Below are 22,930 nucleotides of genomic sequence, written 5' to 3' on the forward strand. Positions count from 1 at the left end.
TATTTCTTTCACATAATATATATATGTCATAAAAATTACCATCAAATCGGTTTTACTTATTTATTATTTTGTTTTTAATGAAAATACACTTTTTAAATAATTTAAAATAAAATTATATATTAATTTGTTGTATTCTAACAATTTAATTTATTTAATTAATTTGCTTTGGTGGATAACTTAAAAAGTTTTCATATGAATCGGGGAAAGCAAGCTTATGTTGTTATATTATATTTATTTGTGTACATGGAATCCATATATAATGCTAGTGTAATAAAGAAATAACATTATTTTTTTGTAACTTCAAAAAGACATTATTACAATTTGAAATTTATCAAAATTGAATAAAATGGTAACTAAATAAATCTAATTGCTTTTTATCTTGTTTAGTTGGATTCTCATGAAAAGAAATCGATAGGTTAAAAAAATGTTTCAAAATTTGTTGTGTTATTGTTTTGTCTATAAATTAAAAAATGTATTGAATTGATATATTTAATTATTGCACCCTTAAAAAATATTTTATTAAGACATTAGAGAACTATGTTTTGAGTTGTTTTGTCAAAATTGTACAAAAATCTATGTTTTTTTCATATTTGTCACGAAAATTTATATGTTAAACTTACTTTTACAAAATTCTTAACTTTGTCACGAAAACAAAAATCTATGCTTTTTCATATTTCTCAATGTTCTCACACTTTTAAAGAATATATTAGCTTAGTCACTTACTTATTTTTTTTTACAAAACAAAGTATTGAAAGTTGAATCCATATTATTGTAAATTTACATAAGAGTTTGTGATTACATATTTAGTGATTCTTGTATATGTGTCCAAGAAGGTTCAATGGCTTAGTGGTATATGCTCTATATTTATGTCGTACTAACCCGGGTTCGATCCTTTCCTTTGTATTATTTTTTCATTTTTTACGAAAAAATAAATGAGATGACGTGGCAAGTTCGAACTCTCTGATTGGACGATTTTTTGTGCTTACGTGGACACCCTAAGAGGAGCTTATATCCCCCTTTTAGTATAGTATAGATTAATGACCATATATGAACGTAGAAAGAAAATTGACCGATGAACTAAATCTAGTTTGTTTCAAAACAAAAGACTAAATCTAGTTAATTGCTATTTGATTATCGTAAGACTCATACTATTGTAGCCCAAATCAAAGATTGACGACAAAGAATAGAGCCGAAAAGACCAACAAATTACTTAAGTGGTAAAGTATTTCAAGGTGCCGTGGGTTTTATATTTTGTTATTGAATGTGTTATATATTATTTGAATAAGACAAATATGGAGTTCTAATCGTTTTACAATACCAGATCAGTACCAGATTTTAGTTGTTTAACCAAATGTTAAGGTTTGTAGATACTAATGGCTACTAACTTTGGGTTTGTGTTACAATTATGAGCTATATTAAGGTTGTCCTACATTCTATAGAGTACGTTTTCCGCAAGAGTTTTAATTTTTTTTCTTTTGTGTGCAATTATTCTTTTAATAACTGAACTTCATATCTTTATTAACTGTCCTCCTTTGTGATCCATCTCCCTACGGATATCTTGATGAAGAACTTTCCCTACTGATATCTTGATGAAGACCTTGAACATAAGTGTAACAGTGTCTGATTGGTCCTCAAAACTAAGTTCAACGCACACTTATCAATCAAACCTCAAGCTCCAAATTCAATCTCCCTTTATCATATAGACCCACTGAAAAGAACGTAAAAACTTAACTAAATCACAAAGGTCATAGTTTTATCTTCTGAAACGCAGAAGAAGATACTATAGTTTAATTTAAATCATCAAAAAACCTATGAGAAATATGTTGTAAAATCCATTGATCAAAGCTGATTGTATTAAAAAAATTTGATCATTAGACAAAAGGTAAGATACAAAATCAGAACTTTTTATGGGAAAAATAAAGAATCATACCTACAACAGCTACGGATCCAAATATTGTACAGGTCACTGATGTCCTAGTTGTCAAGATTGGTATCAAATCTTTCAACAACGCTTTTTGAGTTTCTGATAAGTTACTCTCCCGCTCTTCTCATTGTCCACAATCTTCATTCTTGAAGGTTTCTTCATTGTCTCATTGACTGTTAAGGCCAAATGCTCTCGCTTAGCTGCAATCACTTCATCATCCTTCATATACAGAGCATCCGCAAGGGTCGTGGCAACTGCTACTTCTGACTTAGCCATTTTCTCGTCCTTCCCAAAGCTGGAAGACACAACGGTTGCTCCTGCGACAGCTAACAGATGCATCCACACCAGCTACAAAGACATCAGCGTGAATCTGAGCCGTGTGTGCTCGAGACTCCGATTTCTTCTTCTCCAGTGAACTGTTGCTTGCTCGTCAAAATTGTTGCATAGAAAGTCCTACCTCTGGAAACCATTCCTGCAAACAGATAATGGTTAGAATCTTTTGTTTCACCAAAGAAACAGATAATGGTAAGTATTTCAATATAAAACATCTGTGTTACAATTAATTAAAATTTTAATGGACACTCATATTCAAACAACCAAAGCTTATTTACTCGTATAGGAGAATCAGTGATACTCAAAAGCCTTCAGTGAAACTCAACCGTATAATAATACAGAGAGAATGAGAAATTTGAACATATAAAGCAACTACGCCAAATACTTATACCTTATCAAGTGAGTTGGCTAAACTATGAGGAACGTATCTCAAAAATAGATTTCCTTTCAATACCAGATTACCTTTGACACATATAGATCTGTGTTGAGAAGCACTTGCTACTGAATGAACACAGCTACAATAAAATATACAATTACGTATATGAGCAGATTAAACAAAACAAACGTTCTAAACTAACAAACACCACTTTAATATGCTTTACGGCATTAGACACGCTTGCAAAACAGAACCAAAACTAATTCGCTCAATTAATTCAACCGAAGTAGCACCCACTGGAGTCATGATTTCTCCAACAACCATTGGCTTTATCACCATGACAGAGTGTAAAATCAAGAAAAATAAGCAAACATAATAAAAGAGAGATGTATCAAACAGGACGTACCAGCCACTCTCGAGATGCTTCGAACATCAATAGTCTCCCTATTTCAGCTATTGCATTCCCTGAAACAATCTCAAAAGAATTCAGCTTAAAAAGAAAGACAGATACCTTACTGTAGCAAACTGAAAACATGTTCCTAAATACTCGTATTTAAACTCAAGCGCACAACCTAACAGTGGTTGTATCTGCACAAACCCTGAAATCAAAATTATATATACTCACTGAAATAGCTGTAGGAGGTTGGTCGTTTCTCATGACAAAGATCCAGTGTTTGACCAATGGATGTGGTGGCGCCAAGACCTGAAAAATCCAAGAATGAATTCATCTCCTTTAACTCTCAATATAAAAGTTAATTGTGGCTAATTATAAGCTTCCAGTGGCATATTGACAGTAACTGAATTGGCGCTAAACTTTTAATTAGCAGTGTTTATAAAAAAACTTAATGAAAAAGAGGTACCTTTGACATCTACTTGAACAACTTTCTTTTAAAAGTTTGCAATCTGGGCCTGCAAGGATAGATAAACACCAACAATTTCCTTTTTAATTGTTTCTCCAACATGAGGTTTTAATTTTTGAATTATATGATGATATAAATTAGAAGTAAAATCAGTTGTCTTACCATAGGTATTGACCCTTACGGGAAGATCTCATGGGATTAGATTGGCTTCTGATTTGATCACGTCAGTTCATAATCATATGACTCGTTAAAGATTTGCAATCCGGGCCTGCAAAAGCTGAAAAACACCATGAACCCATAGAATAATTAATCTATCGCTACCTATAAATCAGGAAAAGGGAACCATTTGTTTTTGAAAATCGCCAGAGGTACCTTAGCGTCAAGAAGAAGTAGACCGACCCCATAAGCTTGCCATTTCTTATCACATCCCGATTCCCGACCTTGCAAAATCTGAGAACACAAAGTTTCGACGGTAGTGTTACAGGGCCTGTTCGTGGGAGCTTAAGAGACTTTTTTTTGTCAAAGAGCATAAGAAGCTTTAAAATGTTTAATTTATAAAGACACAGGGATGGAGTAGCGGAAACGACAAAGATAGGAGAGGCAGAAGATATTCATCGTCTCAGCCTAAGGTTTGATGGTGGATTGAATGACAAAACGTGAACGACTAACGGAAGAAGATGAAAGGGCTCAGAAGGAGATCGTCGGTCTTGCGCGAGAGAGAAGAGATTAGGGTTCCAGAGTGTCGATGCGTCTCTACCCATCTCTCTAAATTAACGGGCCTTACGGGCCAACACTATAAAGAAAAAAAAATAGAGAAACCCATCAGCCCAATCCGACGTGGATTTAATTGCTGACGTGGACAGCTTCTCTGATGCTCATATAACCTTTTTAGTATAGGTTAGATTATAATCCACTTTTTGAGAAAGTGTTATTTATGTATTTTTATTCTAAACTATTTATAAAATTTAATGAATATTTTCTAAAATTAATATAAAAATTGATTATTATTTACAAATCCAAATTTTCCAGATTTAAGCATTTCTAACAAAGAAGGTTTTAAATATTTAGTAAAAATTATTATGAAATCAAATCTATTAGCAGAATTATATGATTGAATAACACTGATTTTGGTTTAGATTTAAAAATCTGAATCTATTAAAATACACAAACCAATAATCCATACCTATAATGACGATGTATAAAAAGTAATGATTGACAAAAAGGTTCCTAGTAAAAAGATCACAGATGAATCTGGCAAAAGAGTCAAACCAAGATCCTGAACACAACAATGTTGAGGGGCAAGCAAGAAATGGATTTGAAAGAATGGGACAGCCTCCTTTGGTCAAATTGAGAAAAAAAATTAGAAACCTATAGTTATGTTCTAAGCTATGATTTTTAAGCTAGCTTGGCAAATGTTTAGTAAACATTGGTTTATAAATACACACATCCTGTCATCCTGGTTGGTTCTGTTTTCGCAGTTGTAGTCTTGATCAAACCAGCTTGGTTAGTTTACTAATCCATTCCATTAGTTGATGATGATTTGTTTAGTCTCGTAACACATTGTTCTAAGTATCATCTTAGACTCTAAATCAGTCAGGATATAGAAGAGACTTCTTAATAGAATGTTTGTAACAAAACACAAGCAAGAAGTCATCATACACAGATCATTTCTATCACCTCAACTTCAAAGCTATCTTCTTCTTGTTCTTGCTCTCTTTCTTCAGCAACATAGCGATCTTAGCAAATCTCTTTCGAGTCAATGATCTTTTCCCATTCTCCTTCCCTTCACTCTTCTTGCTCCAAGTTTCATCATCATTGCTATTCTTTGCCAGCATCTGACCCAACGACATTTTCTTCCTCTCGCTAGCAACATTCATCGCATCTGAATCCTCAGCAACAAGTAGCTTCTTGCTGAGTATTTGCCCGATTGACATTGTTGCCTTCAAGACAGGTACTGAAGATGATGAACCAACAGCAACATCATCATACGTCAGATGCAGACCGTTTACATCCATCAGACGCGTCGTTCTTGGTGTTGTTGTTGTTGTCTCTCTTCTGCTCTTGAACTTGGCTGTGTTGTTCACTGACGAAGATAATCTTCTCCTCTGTCCTTTCTCTAACTGCCGGTTTCGTAGCGTCTCTTCTCCTTCGAGTTTTGTAGCATTAGCAGTGTCAACCATCTCCACAGCTTCCTCCATTGCCTTCTTGCTGGTTTCAACTTCTTGCGCCGTTTCGTCTACTTTCTTCAGAACATTAGCTTCAACTCTCGACATTGCATCGGCCTCGTCCGTCTTCTGGCTTCCTGTAACAGCCTTAATCTCGGCGACTGCAACCGCCTCAGCAGCTCTGGCTGCTTCCTTCATCTTTCTAGCCGCAACCAATCTGATCTTAGCCGTTTTAATCTTCTCTCTTGTGTCTTCAATCTCAGCCATTGCTTTCACAATCTCCACCCGTGCGCTCTCTCCTGTTCTCTTCAACTCTTGAGCTTCACTGCTAACTCTTTGAACCTCATTCATCATTCCAAACGCATCCATCTCGCCTGTTTCACCCTTCAAAGACCTCTTCATAAGTCTCTCGCGGGTCTTCTCAAGTGCAGCCTTTTCTTCCTGCAGCTTCTTGTTCAAGACCTCAACAGACCCGCGTATACCCGCAAGATCCACCGTCCTCTTGCATAAATTCATCTTTGCCTTGCTTAGATCCTTCAGTACAGCACCAGCTGGCTTGAAACAACCATCAACCTCTTCTCTCAACAGCTCCTTTTCATTCTTCTTCTGAAGCTTCAAGTTAAGCTCTTTAACTGTGGCTTTAGTGGTCTCAAGCTCCTTAACCACCTCAAGCGTCTCCCGTTCTTTCAAAATTAGATCGTTCTGTAGCTCAGCAGCCTGTGCCTTGAGTCTAATGATATCACCTTCCACATTTTCCTACCACCAAAATCAGAAAACATCATCATCATCATTATCATTGTGTTGTTTAAGACATGAAGCAGACAACATCAAACATCAACTCCAAGTAAATCAGCAAGAGAGAAACATAATCTTGTCATTTTCAGACAAGAGCATTGCTAAGCAAGCCTAGTCAATTAACAGCGGAAAAGCCCTAAAAGTCACAATCTTTCGGACAAAGAAGAGAAACCTGAAAGGCTCCTGGGGGTTTATAATTGTGAGAAGGTCTCCAAAAACCGAAACCGCCGAACCGGTTCGCCGCCTCTCTGACTGACTCGAACTGAGTCGAAGTGTCTATCTCGACTCGGCCATTAAACGACAGATCCGAGTCAGGGTTTAAGCTCCCAGGCTCAGTTACAGAGACCGGTTCTGGGGACTCGGCCATAGAAGAGAGCAGAAGAAGACAGATCTTTGGGAAGGAGAACAGAGAAGGCCAGAGAGTGAAGTGGGGAAGAAGAGACAAAGACTAGAGAGAGAGAGAGGGTTTTGAAGTTTTAGTCGGTGAGAATGGAACCAAAACTATTGTTTTGAGGTAGATACTGTTGTGAATGTGACTACGACGTGTCGGAACGACACACACGCGACGGTCGTCTGAATTTGTCGTATACTGTAACAGAGAGAGAGAGAGAGAGAGAGTGCGTTGAAAAGTCGTGTGTATGTTTACGTTTGTGTTCAGTTTCAGCCTCTTACTTTTTAGTATTGTATTCTTTTCTGAGCACTTGCATTCTCGCCTCTTCTTGCGTCTTGGTAAGTACCAGACGGATTGTCCGACTCTAGAATCTAGATGGAGTTCGGGATCAAGAAGACACGAGCCGCAAGATAGATGGTTTGTTCTCGTCTGGTCCAATAAGAGTAATTATCAAATTAAGATTGGTTTTATTTTGACAGGAGATGGTTGGGCCAAAGGCCAACTATTTCTAACAATACGGATGATTAGTCCAATTAAAGCATGACCTCATTTTTATTTGTCCTAGTAACAACACCATTTTTAGGCACGAATCGAACTCAAAACCTATGAATTTACGTTGTCTTAACCCTTTACTATTAGTCTACTACTACTCGGTTAAGATTAGGTATTTTGTATAATGATAAGCTCTTGTGGACAGCTTTGAGATATTTTATATAGTTTGAGTGAACTGGAAGAACATATAAATGATTGCATAACTTTACAAATTTGATTACCAAGATATATCACTTTTTGTTCCATATATTCATGTGAATATATAAATAACCTTATCCATTGGAATGAATAATTTTGATTATGAACACTATTTGTTGGAATGAACTAATCTTGATGTAAACGGATAACTTTAATATTGATTAGGATTTAGGACACACATAACATAATAACATATTGATGTCGTGTCTCGCTGATCAACATGCCAGACTCGTGAAAGCCTCCTAGAGCAACGAAAATGGTGGCACAAGTGTTCTAACCGGCAGAAACAGCTCTGAGGCGAAGCATGTGACGATGCTTTTAATTAGACAAGTATTTTAATTCTTTGATTTCTTGTCCTTCTCACCAGAATCTACTAAAAATGACATGCGTCCATATAAGAAAATGTGTTTGACGTTTGGCCATGCCAAATAGCCATTTTCTTACATATGTAATGCGTCACATGAACTATGTAGCCTCATTGTGATTGGGGATATCATTTTCATTCGCCGAAAACACAATGTTTTTAGCTGTCTGTCTTCCAATAATGAGAATGATCTATTCATCCGAACTAATGTAGTCATGTGGCACCAGACATGGGTTAAGTATCCCTAATCTCTGTTAACAATCATCCACACTTCTACTGAAAAGGGTCCAGAAAAATAAAGGGTCTATTCATATTCTTATATACACATACGTACACAGTAACCATTCACAAAGACCCTCGTACATATTTTTTGGGTCAAACCCATATACATTTTCCTTAACCAAAAATCTTCGGTTTAGTTCTGGTTTATTTTATTTTCTCTCACCTAAAAGATTATATTTAGTCATCAATAACGTGATCTATGTAGTGTTCTCGCCAATTATTTGTCCAACTTCTTGTTTGATTTTTCTTCCTTTTGTCCAAACACTTTAAACTAATATTTTCATTTTGTTTCTGTCTCTTTTGTCTTCGATTTCAACTTGATTTGAGGATGACTAATGCAGTCTAGCTAATGTTTTATATTACCCTTTACTTGCACCCCTATTTTGCGAAGTATTAGTTTTCCATTTACTCGCAATAACAAATTTAAGAGCAATTCTCTGAAAATATACATTTTAAGTGTTTGTTTCAAATATAGCAGTACTTGCTTAAATTTCTCATAATAGGACAGAATTCATGTAACGGTTCAAAATATCATTTAATGGGGGATCCTTAATTTTAGAAAACAAGAGCCCAAACGTATATTATTTAAATTTTCTTGGAATTCATTTAACGTAAGCAAATAATTTGTGCTATTATCAATGTAAAATTTGGTGTATTATATTTGAAAAGAAACGATCTTGTTAGATATTTGATATTTCTCTAAATTATTTAATCATTTGTCCGCTTTGAACTCACGAGAAGAAAAGACAAGGAGCTAAAGTATTAGATTAGGTTAACCATAAGGCTGGAGTCGTATGGAATTGAGACATGTATTAGGTAACTATGTTATCTCAAATTAAATTATTTTGTGCAGGTTGTGAAAGTCGCTTCTGATGCTATCTTTTTCGCGGGAAAGTGAAGGGCAAATAAATACAAAACGTTATTCACATGTGATTTGTATTATATCGTTAAATATTAGGAAAAATAGTATTTGCTGATTAGGAAACAATCCTACTTAAGAAGATTCTACGACGAAAATAGTAGAGGCTATTGGAAAATGATCACATAATATTATATGATTAACAAACCTCAACACAAAATATGGATATAGTACATAAAATTGATCGGATATACGTTTTTTAAGTTGATTTCTTTAGAAAAGTAAATAGATATTATCTTTTAGAGATTCAGAGATCAACAAGAACATGTTACTTATAAAAAGATGTTTGTCACATGATATATTGATACAATGATTCCTAGATACGTACAGTTATAAATTATGTATCAACAATATATTTAACAGTCCTACATTAATCAAAATTTGAAAATCCTAATCATTTTTAAATTTTATTTTTAGTATAATTTTCGTACTATATGTACAGTTGACATTTATAGTCGTCTATAAATCTAACACTATTAAAAGGTGAATAAGAAACCTTCTGAGCTATGCCACATCAGATCAGAAAATCAGCCACTAAAATTGCAGTAATCAACCATGTCAACAACATGTGGGTCCCACTAGAAAAAAAAATTATACTAATGAGCTTCGTTACTTTACTTAAAGATGATACCCAATTGGTCTATGTTATAATGAAGGTCGTGTATATCTAATGGGCTTCGTGAGTCAAAATAAAAAAGTCATCGATTTTCTTTTGCGATTAGATTTTCTATGTAAAGCCTATATGGTTAAGCATCGTCGTCGAAGTGGAGATAGGGTTTTCTTCATAGCTTCAGACAAATCTGGAAAACTCAGCTCACCCTTTGTCAAGTTGACATCTGTCATCGTGTTTTTTTTTTTTATGTTTTAGACGATATGTCAATGAGTTTGAATTACGATTAATGTTTGGCCCAAACTTTAACTTACACATAGGCCCATATCAGAAAACTTAATTGAGCTTGAAGTTACGGTGGATTCGTGGAGAGCATGAGATTTGCATTAACATCGTCCTCTCCACTTCCTGCCGGGAGTAACTGACCTCAATTATGCTTCCCAATAAATTATCCCCACTAGGTCCTATTGAATGGAGATCCTTTGGTTTCTCTGCTAAGCGTATTTTCTGTATATATATATATATATATATCGTCCTCTTCCTTCAGATGAGATTCATGCTTTTAGATTCTCTATACCACACGATACCTAGCCAAACTGAAACTCACTGTGATGATGATTTTCCAAATCTACTTTTCCGATCTGGAGGTGGGGCGTTGTAAGGAGACTAGCAATCTGCAGAAGGTAGGCGAGCTAATTGGGGTAAACATGGTGTTACTGGACAAGAAGGTACTAGAAAGCTATCTATTTTTTTTTAATTTCTTATTATACGGGATCTTATTTCTACTTTCTAATAGCCACACTTTTTCTAATAGCCAAACAGACTTAGTTTTCTTTTTTTTTTATGTTGCTACTAGGAACTGCCACTTCACCAAGCTGAGTTCGAGCACTTCTGATTTCATTCCTGTCCAAAAACCTGTTTTTAGTATTTTAAAAATTCGATGTTGCTTACAATCCACTAATACACCTTCAACCCCTTCAAAACAAAGTTTTTAAAAACGTCTCCTTTTGCGTCTGATTGTCTGATTTTTTTTTGCTTTGAATAGGGTTTTATCATTTCCATGATTTCCCCATGAATATTAATTTACTAAGGATTAGTCATATTGGGATCTAGACTAACATCAGCAAAAGTGAAGCAGCTCATGAAAACTATTTTTTCATTCCCTTATTTTACCATTAAAACTTATGTGTCCTGTGAATTCTGATTTAGGCTGATGTTGATGGGAACAGGACAAACTGCCTAAATCGAGCACATTGCTGCAACAATGCTTGAAAGTAATGAGAATCATCATGAAGTTGGTCAGCAGGGGAAGGATCCTGTCAACGAGTCTGATGTGGAGTTAGCTTATGTAAGAGTCTGAGATGGTTCTAGGAGATGGAAGGGGAAGAAGGAATAAGGAATAATCAGGTGTGAGCTGGAGAGGCTGCACAGGTAGTTAACGGAGCACATGGGCTGTTTGCTCAAGTGGCGAGTCTTATATATATTGACTGAGGAATGTTGTGAGGGTTATAAATAGATTTGATCAAAGTTGAAAGGGAGGAGAGAGACTCCCAATATTAATTCTCTCAAATCATGTATACAGTTTTATCAGATCTATACAATCATCATTTCTCAGAATATCTCATAACAGCCTTCCAACATTTTGACAAAGACAGCAGCAGGTGAACAACACATTGCTTCTCAGCTCTTTTCTTCTTTACCGATATATATTTATATAAGCAAGAGTCTGAAACCTTTGCTTTTGATCAGAACGTTTGTGTACATTCCAATAGACTAATTAGAAGCTGCACTGAAGGAATATGGAATGGGAGATGATGCAACAACCAAAGAGGTTTCCTCATACGACGATTCATATAACGTAAGCAAAAACAATTTACCATATCATCTCTGGCTGTCGTATTTAAAGAATGTATTTTCCCATTTAAGAGTTCTTCTCACGACTGAGCTTCACTGCGCATCATCCATTTTTAAAGTGTTGTTGTCGTATTATTTACACTCAGTGAAAAAACAACACGAATCAGTTTTGATGTTAATCTGTGATACAAAAACCATTGGCTGATTATTATATCACGGGAAGAGACATGTCTACCAATAATAAGCACTTCAGATAGTGTTTCAAAACATAATACTATTGATTACTTAGGAGTAAGAAGACAGGGAATTAAGAGATACCTAAGAATTGGTTTTAGGTTATATATAATGCAAATTGTTATTGAACAAAATAGTTGGTAATAATATAAACAGAATTTGATATATAATTTGTTTTATTTGTTTATAGCATAACTTCAGTGGAAGTGATGGATGTTGATAATACTATCATAAAAGATGTTAGCTGATTATAAGACTTGATCAAATATTTGGAATAAAGTGTGGTAATTCATCTTAGTGACGTTTTTGAGTTGTAACTTCAAAATTTGAAATATAGTTACTATTATTTGTGATACTTCTTTTGATTCGTTTGTGATATGTAGAACAAGAGTAACATAGTAAAATTTAGATTCTCGCATAGTATTACAGATAGAAAGAGGATCAGTCACATAGTTGAACGCAAATAAATCTACAAAACATATTATAAACATTTTAAAGTATTGATCAGAATTATATAAATGATCGTCCAAGCGAGCTGTGAATCAATAAGTTTTAATCGTTTTATCAATGGTTTACGAAGAAAACCTTAATTCTATTTAGGGTTTTCAAATTGAATTTGGATACATTTGAGCTTGCTTTTTTTTGTTTGAATCCAATATGTAGAGCAGAATCAGAGTTAGAAAGAATAAAATTTTCATTTTTATATTTTGAACATATATTCTTTACTAAGACTATAAAATGAATTGTAAATTCATGTAAGAATTAAACATATGAACCCGGCGCGTAGCGCCGGAATACCACTAGTTATTTATAATAATGTGAATTCAGTTCTCATGAGGAATCATGCATGCCTTGAAATAGATGTACAACTAAAACTAAAAGTATAGGCATAACTGAGAACTATCTCTTCTCTTTATAGAACGATCGTCGATTTATACTAAGTAAAAAGTTCAAATTCACAATTAAAATGTGTTATGGAGTTAATTAAAACAAAATTATACTAAAATATATAATTATATATGGGAAATATGATCAGTTTTACGGCCGATTGATCACAGCGAAAAATGGAACCAAAAAATTAATGAACTATATATATCATGTTCAAAGAACCTGAGCACCCTCAAAAGAACCAGTGGATTTTATTTTAAAACTAATTATTATCTCTCCTTCAACCACTCTAGTAAATAGATGATTTATGACCTTAAAACAATACCTAATAGTGTAATATTATAGAAGAAAACACTCAAGCTTCTCTATATAATGCCCCTTTTGCTTAAGCTAATTCATCATCATCCACACTCACCACTCAAAATCAGCTTTTGTCTCACTCCTAGAAAATGAAGTTTTCTCCTTCATTTTCTTGCAGTGCTATGGGAGCCTTAATATTAGGTTGCCTTCTGCTTCGAGCATCCATCTCTAATGCTCAATTGAGGCCGGATTTCTATTTCGGAACATGCCCGCATGTTTTCGATATCATTGGGAATGTCATCGTCGATGAATTGGCCTCCGACCCTCGTATTGCCGCTAGCATCCTGCGCCTACACTTCCATGACTGCTTTGTTAATGTAAGGACTCACTCAATTTATATTTCCATATACACAAAAGAACTTACGTGTTCATGGACAAAGTACTTTACATACCATTTTTTTTTTGTCACGAAACTTTACATACCATTTAAATGTCGAACAAAGGGTAAAAGAACTTGTTACATTAATATATATATACACAATGGTCATGTATTGTACTATGGTTTTGTAGGGCTGTGATGCATCAATCCTCCTGGACAATTCCACATCATTCAGGACTGAGAAAGATGCTGCTCCAAACGCAAATTCAGCTAGAGGATTTAATGTCATAGATAGAATGAAAGCCAAGCTTGAGACAGCTTGCCCCAAAACAGTGTCTTGTGCAGATGTTCTCACTATTGCTTCTCAAATATCAGTCCTTTTGGTATATATATATATGTACATACCTACTTATATATTATATATATGTACATACCTACTTATATGTATGAATTAATCGAAAAATGGTATGAATGTTGACGTTAGTCGTCCATGTTATATAGTCAGGAGGTCCATGGTGGCCGCTTCCGTTGGGGAGGAGAGACAGCTTACAAGCTTTCTTCGATCTGGCTAATACAGCTCTTCCTTCTCCATTTTTCACTCTTGCTGAACTTAAAGCAAGTTTTGTTGCCGTTGGTCTAAACCTCTCCTCAGATCTAGTCGCTCTTTCTGGTAAAAATTTCATGCTGATAGTTAGATATATTCATTTAACATCTAAATATCTGGTAAATACAAAGTTAATTCACATTTTAATCTGATTTTATAATTATAATTAGTTTATTAGGGTTATATATTATTTAATATTCCTTCTGTTTCTAAAATAAATAAATGAATAAATGGTTTTCCTGCAAATTTCCAACAAATTTTTATTAGGATAAAATAATTTCGACGAGACGCATTAGTTATGAATTGCTTATTTTTTTGTAGTGTATGCAGTTTATATTAATTTAATTTAACAATAAACGGTAAGCTTAAAAAAATTAATTATATTAATTGAACTAATATGGGAAAATAGTAATTAATTTTATAAACAAAATTTTATTATATTTTAGAAATATGTGCAAAACATCAAAAACTTTCTTTTGTTTTAAAACAAAGGGAACATATATTTAATGTATAAAATAGAAGTGTTTGGAATCGTAAGAAGAATTTGTAAAACGACAAAACATGACTCATGATCATCTTTGATTAAAACATAAAAGGAAGATGTAACTCTACTTTTATTTTTGTCAAATATTAGGTGGTCACACATTTGGAAGAGCACAATGTCAATTTGTGACACCTCGTCTTTACAACTTCAACGGTACCAATAGCCCAGACCCGAGTATTAACCCAACTTACCTCGCCCAACTACGTGGACTGTGCCCTCAAAACGGAAACGGCACCGTTCTTGTCAACTTCGACCCCGTGACTCCCGATGGTTTCGATAATAAATACTACACTAATCTTCGTAACGGGAGAGGTCTGATTCAGAGTGATCAAGAACTGTTTTCGACTCCTCAAGCCGACACGATTCCACTAGTGGAGCAATACAGCAGCAACCAGACCGCGTTCTTTGATGCATTCGCAAAAGCAATGATTCGGATGGGAGATCTTAAACCTTTGACTGGGAATCAAGGTGAGATAAGACTGAATTGTAGTGTTGTGAACTCAAGGATCATGAGTGTGGAGAATGAAGATGATGGTGTTGTGAGTTCGATTTGATCATGTCGGAGACATATATATGTAAGAAAGCATAAAATGCATGGGGAATAATTTATGTATTTCGACTAAAATAAATATTCTCACGAGTTATGAGATAATTATGGGTCTTAATTCTAGATGACTTTGGGAACAAACAGTGCCGTGACTAAAAAGTTAGAGGAATTATGCAATTTCTAAAAATTTGCCCTTTAAATTGAAATGAAAAATTCAATAAAGATGTAACCTACAACCATTTTTAAATTATATTTCTTAGTACTATGAACTCTTTATAAATTTACACTTTTTTAATTATCGCTTTGTGTTATTAATCATATCCGAGATAAAATATCTGATGGTCGCTCAATATTGAAATACGTTTCCTTATGAATAAGAGCATTGCCTGGCTAGTTTGGCGACGATGAATCAAACATCCGCAAGAGAAGAACGGAATCGTATTGTCTACTCGGATTTATATTTACGGAAAAATTTAATTCGGATTTTCAAAGTTAATTAACATCTTGGAAAATAAGGTTTTAACAAACGCTTGTTTGTCATGAAACTACAAACCTAATTCTGATTAAGAAAAAACACCAAAAAGCTAATAATAGAAGTCTCAAACATAATCAAACTAAAACAAAGAAATCACAAAACAAGAGTTTTACTTTTGTAAACAAACAAAAGCACAAACGAAAAAAAAAAAATTTACTCAAACGCCCAATTTAAAATAATTGTAAGCATGTTGACCCGAAACCAAGAAGATGTAAAGCAGATTTGGTTGGATGTTGGTAACTTGGTACATTATCAACTTCCCCTTTTCCTTTCATATCTTTCGTAGTTCCTAGTGACAAAAAAAAATCTTTCGTAGTTCCAATGTATTATATTCGTTCTTTTTTCATGAAACGTGATATTTAGATGTCACACATATACATATCCAAAATGTCTACTCTTTATAATTCATTATGTTTATAAAAATTTGCAATAACAACTAAACATTCAGAACTACATAGAGATGATTATGAAAACATCTACTATAATTGCATAGAACTAATAAAATATGCAATCTTCATATTAAGATAATGTATCAGTCAAAATAATATAGCATACGAGTTCGTATTATTGTTATTGTTCATCAAATTCAAATCTCACACAATACATGTTTCTAAAAAAATATGCAGTAGCATGTTAGTTTGGTACACGCTAGTGTCGTTATATAAACATATTTTCGTACAATCAGACTTAAACCCAATAGCAAAAAACACGATATGTTTAGTTGTTTGTCGTCCAATAACTAGATGGACCTATCCTAGTTAAGAGGTCCGAAGATGAAAATAGTATATGCTAATTAGGAAGTTATCACACAGTATTTTTTGATAAAAAAAACAGTATTATATGATTAGCAAACCTTAACACAAAACATTATATAATTTATCGCAGGTACTGACTATAGTACGTATTTAAATCAGTTCTTTGAAACATAAATGGACACTTTCTTAGGGAGTCAGATATCAAGAAAAAGCACGTTACTAATAAAAATGTTTAACACGTGATGATAGACAACTACAACGATTTCTTATACAGTTATAAACATAATTTCAAATTTGAAAAAAAAAATATAATTTCAAATATAATTTCAGTATCATACAATATAATTTTCGTACTATGTACAGTTGACATTTTTGGCGTTTATTAATCATTTATCATACCCAATAATGTGATTTCAGTTCTCATAAGGAATCATTTATGCCTTGAAATAGATATACAACTAAAAATATAAGTGGAATTGAGAATTATCTTTTCATAGAATAATGCGTTTATTTGTAGTAAGTAAAAAGTCCACATCCACAAGATAAAATGTGCATATGGACTTAATAGAACCAGTGAATTTTATTCTTATAACCAACTAGATTTTCACCCGCACGTCCGTGCGGATAATATTTTCATTCTATAAATGTATTTCATATTATTAAAAATGTTTTAAATATATAATTTTTATTTTAGTGCTATATATTATGTAATTATATAATATTATTGTTTATATTTATTAACCGGCAATACTAATATATAGTGATATGTCTAATACATTTTACTTTGTTATTAATGTTATTACTTACTAATAAATTTTGAAGTTAACTAAAATAAAATAATAATCTAAAATAATCAAATAGAAACCTACTTCAAAATATGTTTTTCCTTTAATCAATATATTTTGCATATAATACATTTTAAATTTATTTATATTATAGAAAAGAAATATGTTTAAGATAATCTATATATTTTGCATATAATACATTATAAATTTATTTTTTATCATAGAAAATAAATATGTTTAACATAATTTATATTTATATGTTGTGTTTAAAAAATATAATTCTAACATCTATCAATTTAGTATTTTACAAAATTTATAAGCAAAAACATTGTTTTGTTAAAATAATATTGCCCTATTATTTTTGAAACTTTTATACATAGTAGCATCTATCATATTATTTTAGTAAATTTTATTGATATATAATAATTTGGATGGTATGGTATTAAATTTTCTTCTTTTTTTAATTATATTTTAAAATATTAGTTTGCTTTAATTTTTACAACATATGTAGTTTGTTTTTTGTGGTGTATTTCAAAAAGTTATTCTTGATTATCTATGATTTTATCTTTTTTAAAAATTTAAAATACTATCATTTTGAGTTTGAATATTTATTTTCAAAACTTTATATTTTGTCAAGAAAACTTTGAAAAATTATACAACTATTTTTGAGTGAATTTTGATTTTTTTGTTACTACATTAATATATTATTTTATAAAAAATATTTGAATTTTAGGTAATATTTTCTAAATTTTTCTCAACATATTTTGTTATAACTAAAATAAAAAAAATAAATTTATGATTAAAATTTGATTTTTCATTAATATTTGAAATGAATTACTAAAATTTCAAAGTTTAATAATAACATGTTTTTTAAATAGTATATGAACTAAAGGTTATTATACTATTATATTTTTGTATATAAACAGTTTTAAACAAAATATTGTTGAGAGTTTCAAAAAAAAAAAGATAACATATAGTTATAGATATAAAAGTTTAACATATGTTAAGAAATTTATTTTAATAAAAGATTATATAGTTTACGAATTTTAACCAATTTTAATGATGAGTGATAATTTATTTAAATAAAAATTTTAAAATTTGTTAATTTACCTAATTAATATAATCTTTTAATATTTAGCGCATATGGCAGTTCTATTTTATATAATACATAATATAATTATAAATTTATTAAAATCGTATATAATTCTATTTTATTGTTTTTAATAAAATCTTAGTTAACACTGATTTATGATAATATTTATATTACTAATTATGAAATTAATTAATGTGTTATTTTATAAAAATATTTAAATTTTTAAGTAAGATTTTGTTAGATTTGTTCTCAGCAGATTTTGTTATAGTTAAAAAAATTATAGTTGGTTTATTATTAATGTAAATAATCAAATATGTCATATTAATTAATTTTTTAAGTGGTCTTGCTATGACTTTTGTTAATAGTAGATGAAAATATGAACCTAAATTAATAGATTAGATGTTGAAATGAATATAATCTATAATATATGGTTCAAATTATTATGTTCTTAATGCTAGTGAAAGTAAGTGTTCAAAACTTGCAGGTGTAATGTATGTTTAGATTTCGGGTTGTCTGGTTAGTATTATGAAGAAGGACAATATGTGAATGAACTTGAATTTGTTGTTATGCAATTATTGATATGAACTAAAGCAAATAGAGAAGAAATTGTTGTGATTCACGTAAAGAAATGAAGTAAACATGTTTGTCTAAGCAAAGTCTGTACGTAAGATATATTCTTATAATAATAGATAACCGGTCCAGTATTAATTTAATCGACAGTCAGAACATTGGTTTGGTTCTATTACCCGATGGTGGTATGATTTAAATATTGCATCGGTTAATTCATTAAGCAGCGTATAACTAATATTACATGTAACTTTCTAGTAAGGGTCCGAAAATTAAAAAAACGACTTCCTCCACCAGTAGATTTATAATAGGACTCTATTTTAATAGAGTAGATTATTATTTCTCCTTCAACCACGTAGTAAATAGATTATAGATACCTAGCTAATAGTCTAATACTGTAGAAGAAAACACTCAAGCTTCTATATATAATGCTCCTCTAGGCTTAAGCTAATTCCCCATCATCCACACTCACCACTCTTTTTTTTTCTTTGATCAGCCACACTCTCAAAACCAGCTTTTGTTTCACTCCTGGAAAATGGTGGTTTCTCCTTCATTTTCTTGCAGTGTTGTGGGAGCCCTAATCCTGGGTTGCCTTCTGCTTCAAGCATCAAACTCTAATGCTCAGTTAAGGCCTGATTTTTATTCCAGAACATGCCCGGGTGTTTTTGACATCATTGGGAATATCATCGTCCGTGAAATGGGCTCTGATCCTCGTATTACCGCTAGCCTCCTTCGCCTTCACTTCCATGACTGTTTCGTTAATGTAAGAACTTACTCAACTTATCTCTTCACATACCCAAAGAAAAATCCACTACGTGTTCATGGATAAAAGTACGTTTACAGAAAGAACAAAGGCTAAAAGAATTTGTTAGATTAAATAATATACACAATCGCATGCCAGATCTGAGATTATAAACATTTTTAGATTAATCTTAAAATTGACAATTTACGGATTATGCGACATATGTATATTGTCTTTTAAAAATTTGGGATACGATGAATGTTTTATCAGGCTTTTCCCAAAATCCTGTTGACAATATGGTCATGTAATGTAATATGGTTTTGTAGGGCTGTGATGCCTCGATACTGCTGGACAATTCCACATCGTTCAGGACTGAGAAAGATGCTCTGCCAAACGCAAATTCGGCTAGAGGATTTAACGTCATAGATAGAATGAAAACCCAGATTGAGAGAGCTTGCCCAAGAACAGTGTCTTGTGCAGATATCCTCACTATCGCTTCTCAAGTATCAGTCCTTTTGGTATATTACATACTTACATCATGGCTTATAATATGTATGAATTAATCGAGAGTGGTATGAATGTTGACGTTAGCGTTTTATGTTATGTAGTCAGGAGGCCCAAGTTGGTCGGTTCCGTTGGGGAGGAGAGACGGCTTACAAGCTTTCTTCGTTGGGGCTAATACACTTCCTTCTCCATTTTTCACTCTTGATGAACTTAAAGCAAGTTTTGCTCTCGTTGGTCTAAACCGCACCTCAGATCTAGTCGCTCTTTCTGGTGAAATTTCATGTTTATTACAATATATGATCATCCTTTTATCTAGATACACTTTATCTTTGTATGTTGATAGTTAGCTGGATTCACTTATCAACTTAAGTATCTAGCAAAATGCAAAGTTAATTCGCATTTTAATCTAATTTTATTATCGTAAAATAGATATATATGTTATTTATACTTTTCTGTTTTTCAAAGATAAAAATAAAATATATATACAATTATTATTAATAATGGTGAATTGTAAACTTTTAAAAACTAGTTGTACTTATTAAAATACTATTCGTTTAAAATTATAGAAAATAGCTTATTCAAAAAATAATGCAGTTATAATAAAATTTTAATATATCTTTTGTAATGTCACACCAAAAAAAATACATCTATTAAAAACAGAGTGAGTATATATTTATTGAATAAAAGTATAATTAATTTTGAATTATAAGAGGAATTTGTAGAATGACAAAACATGCTAATCATCATATTTGTTTTTTTTTTTCACTAATAATCATCATATTTGATTAAACATAAAGAAAAATGTATCTATATAAACCTTTTTGTCAAAATTGTTAGGTGCCCACACATTTGGAAGAGCACAATGTCAACTTGTGACACCTCGTCTCTACAATTTCAACAATACCAATGGCCCAGACCCGAGTATTGACACAACTTACCTCGCCCAACTGCGTGCATTGTGCCCTGAAAACCGAGACGGAACCGTTCTGGCCAACTTCGACCCCGTCACTCCAAATACTTTCGATAATCAATACTACACCAATCTTCGTAACGGGAGAGGTCTGATTCAGAGTGATCAAGAACTATTTTCGACTCCTCAAGCCGACACGATTCCACTAGTGGAGCAATACAGCAGCAACAGGTCCGTGTTCTTTAAAGCATTCGTTGAAGCAATGATTCGGATGGGAGATCTTCAACCTTTGACAGGAAACCAAGGCCAGATAAGACTGAATTGTAGGGTCGTGAACCCAAGGAGGAGTGTGGAGAATGACGATGATGGTGTTGTGAGTTCGATTTGATCATGTCGGAGATATGGATATGTAAGAAAGCATAAAATGCATGGGTAATGATATATGTATTGCGACTAAATAAATGTTCTCACGAATTATGTATGAGATAATTATGAAATTCGAATTTAGGATTACTGAATGTATCCTATAATTCTCAAGTCCACTTTTCTCTTCTTAACACTACCGACATCGAGTGTAAAGGACCACTCCTCATTTTTAGTGTTTTAAATTTTTTGTTTGTTTTTAGCTATACTATCTATGTTCTCTATCGTACTGTGATATAGCCGGTTTGGTTTTATTGTATCTGCCGTGAACGTTTTCTCCTTCAATGAAAAGTAAAGGATCTATAAAATGTTGTTTGTTAAAAAAGGTTATTGCTTAATTCGATTTTCTGATTACTAAAATGTTTATGATTTTCGTAATGCAATGACTCGTCTTGTTTATTCATAAGATATATCAGTTTCAAGTTTGTAGCATAGTAAATTTTGATTTAATTGAACATTATAACAAAGTTTATAACACACCGCCAAACAAAAACATGAAGAGTTTTGAGTAGTAATTATATATCATAGCGGTAAATTATGTACAGTTTAAATGGTTATCACTCAAATGATGGATGAACAAAACAGTTCAACGAAAATGATACCATCATCTAATTTTGCACTGTCTTTGTTTTTCTTTTTACTATTTTGCCTTTTTGTACAGCTCAACGTTACCAGTAAAAACGTTTATCGCTTTGCGTTATCATTCATACCCATAATTAAATACAGTATCTAATTCGCATATTGCTTTATTGAATTATGTTTCCTTATTAAACGAGAGCATTGCCTAGCTATTTTTGGCGACGATGAAGCAAACATGTAGCTATTGTCTTACATGGTCACGTTATTTGAGAGTGTAGATATAGGGAAAATATGTAACTCGAAAATCTATTCATTTTTATGATTAATATTAATTTAAGAACACTACAAACTTAATAATATTCAAACATAATCAAACTAAAATAAAGAAATCGCAAAATACTAAAGTTTAATTCTGGTAAACAAACAAATGCCTAAAACGAAAAAAAAAACACTCAAAAGCCTAATATAAAATAGGCTTAAGCAGTTTGGCCTAAAGAAGAAGAAGATGTAAGCAGATTTGGTTGGAGGAATTGGTACATTATCAACTCCCCCTTTTCCTCTCATGTCCTTCATATTTCCAATGTAATATATTCCCTCTTTTTCATGAAATTTGGTATTTTAGATATCAGACATTTATATCCAAACTGTCTAACCTATCAATACAATCCATTATTGATGTATACATATTATGCAATAACAACTAAACATTCAAAAATATTTAGAAACAATTTTGTAAATATATATTATAGCTGAATAAAATTAATAAACATAAAATCTTCACATGAAGACAATTTATCAGCCAAAAAAATATGCCATACTAGTGTGTACTAATGTTATTGTTGTGTCATTATTCTTTCAAAGACCACATAATACATGCGGCATGCCATAGACAAAAAATAACAAAAAAAATTGACCGTT

The 22,930-nt window shown here is 32.3% G+C and overlaps 4 protein-coding genes and 1 long non-coding RNA gene across 13 annotated transcripts; 3 read left to right on the forward strand and 2 right to left on the reverse strand.

The window, feature by feature from the left end:
- Positions 1-1,342: 1,342 nt before the first annotated feature.
- Positions 1,343-4,267, reverse strand: LOC125606841 (uracil phosphoribosyltransferase, chloroplastic-like). 9 transcript variants are annotated; one of them, XR_007338066.1, is made up of 7 exons: positions 3,866-4,265; positions 3,656-3,770; positions 3,494-3,542; positions 3,259-3,336; positions 3,040-3,098; positions 1,931-2,396; positions 1,343-1,708 (listed from the first exon to the last, which is right to left on the reverse strand). XR_007338066.1 is itself a non-coding variant. In XM_048775718.1 (7 exons), the coding sequence occupies exons 3-7, from the start codon at positions 3,500-3,502 to the stop codon at positions 2,378-2,380; spliced, it is 228 nt and encodes a 75-aa protein (XP_048631675.1). In that variant the 5' UTR covers positions 3,503-3,542; positions 3,656-3,761; positions 3,866-4,267; the 3' UTR covers positions 1,836-2,377. The 9 variants fall into 9 exon arrangements, 2 of the variants coding, with proteins under 2 accessions (XP_048631675.1, XP_048631674.1); XR_007338065.1 differs by lacking the exon at positions 1,343-1,708 and adding an exon at positions 2,720-2,772 and having other exon boundaries at positions 1,836-2,396; XM_048775718.1 differs by lacking the exon at positions 1,343-1,708 and adding an exon at positions 2,720-2,772 and having other exon boundaries at positions 1,836-2,396; positions 3,040-3,108; positions 3,656-3,761; positions 3,866-4,267.
- An 823-nt stretch (positions 4,268-5,090) lies between these two features.
- Positions 5,091-7,060, reverse strand: LOC106438153 (WEB family protein At2g38370). The gene is made up of 2 exons (XM_013879229.3): positions 6,626-7,060; positions 5,091-6,414 (listed from the first exon to the last, which is right to left on the reverse strand). Exons 1-2 carry the CDS (start codon positions 6,818-6,820, stop codon positions 5,167-5,169), a joined length of 1,443 nt encoding a protein of 480 aa, XP_013734683.2. The 5' UTR covers positions 6,821-7,060; the 3' UTR covers positions 5,091-5,166.
- A 2,622-nt stretch (positions 7,061-9,682) lies between these two features.
- LOC106431915 lies at positions 9,683-12,662 on the forward strand. Its single transcript, XR_001286296.3, has 3 exons — positions 9,683-10,497; positions 10,979-11,430; positions 11,519-12,662. It is a non-coding gene; the product is annotated as an uncharacterized LOC106431915 (long non-coding RNA).
- A 473-nt stretch (positions 12,663-13,135) lies between these two features.
- On the forward strand, positions 13,136-15,242 carry LOC106443612 (peroxidase 22-like). Its single transcript, XM_013885158.3, has 4 exons — positions 13,136-13,422; positions 13,616-13,807; positions 13,926-14,094; positions 14,663-15,242. The coding sequence occupies exons 1-4, from the start codon at positions 13,195-13,197 to the stop codon at positions 15,124-15,126; spliced, it is 1,053 nt and encodes a 350-aa protein (XP_013740612.1). The 5' UTR covers positions 13,136-13,194; the 3' UTR covers positions 15,127-15,242.
- Positions 15,243-19,298: 4,056 nt separating this feature from the next.
- LOC106443611 (peroxidase 22) lies at positions 19,299-21,552 on the forward strand. Its single transcript, XM_013885157.3, has 4 exons — positions 19,299-19,617; positions 19,923-20,114; positions 20,205-20,370; positions 20,938-21,552. Exons 1-4 carry the CDS (start codon positions 19,390-19,392, stop codon positions 21,396-21,398), a joined length of 1,047 nt encoding a protein of 348 aa, XP_013740611.1. The 5' UTR covers positions 19,299-19,389; the 3' UTR covers positions 21,399-21,552.
- Positions 21,553-22,930: the final 1,378 nt, after the last annotated feature.

Source organism: Brassica napus, chromosome A3, assembly GCF_020379485.1.
Source record: "Brassica napus cultivar Da-Ae chromosome A3, Da-Ae, whole genome shotgun sequence".
NCBI lineage: Eukaryota > Viridiplantae > Streptophyta > Magnoliopsida > Brassicales > Brassicaceae > Brassica > Brassica napus.

Excerpts from the sequence above, each read along its gene's own strand:
- LOC125606841 (XM_048775718.1), bottom strand. Across the intron at positions 3,109-3,258 it reads AACCTCCTACAGCTATTTCA|ATTGTTTCAGGGAATGCAAT; the intron begins GTGAGTATATAT and ends AATTCTTTTGAG. Across the intron at positions 2,773-3,039 it reads AAGCATCTCGAGAGTGGCTG|CTGTGTTCATTCAGTAGCAA; the intron begins GTACGTCCTGTT and ends ATTTTATTGTAG.
- LOC106438153 (XM_013879229.3), bottom strand. The coding sequence starts at position 6,820 with ATGGCCGAGTCCCCAGAACCGGTCTCTGTAACTGAGCCTGGGAGCTTA. Across the intron at positions 6,415-6,625 it reads AACCCCCAGGAGCCTTTCAG|GAAAATGTGGAAGGTGATAT; the intron begins GTTTCTCTTCTT and ends TTTTGGTGGTAG.
- LOC106443612 (XM_013885158.3), top strand. The coding sequence starts at position 13,195 with ATGAAGTTTTCTCCTTCATTTTCTTGCAGTGCTATGGGAGCCTTAATA. Across the intron at positions 13,423-13,615 it reads TCCATGACTGCTTTGTTAAT|GGCTGTGATGCATCAATCCT; the intron begins GTAAGGACTCAC and ends ATGGTTTTGTAG. Across the intron at positions 14,095-14,662 it reads AGATCTAGTCGCTCTTTCTG|GTGGTCACACATTTGGAAGA; the intron begins GTAAAAATTTCA and ends GTCAAATATTAG.
- LOC106443611 (XM_013885157.3), top strand. The coding sequence starts at position 19,390 with ATGGTGGTTTCTCCTTCATTTTCTTGCAGTGTTGTGGGAGCCCTAATC. Across the intron at positions 19,618-19,922 it reads TCCATGACTGTTTCGTTAAT|GGCTGTGATGCCTCGATACT; the intron begins GTAAGAACTTAC and ends ATGGTTTTGTAG. Across the intron at positions 20,371-20,937 it reads AGATCTAGTCGCTCTTTCTG|GTGCCCACACATTTGGAAGA; the intron begins GTGAAATTTCAT and ends CAAAATTGTTAG.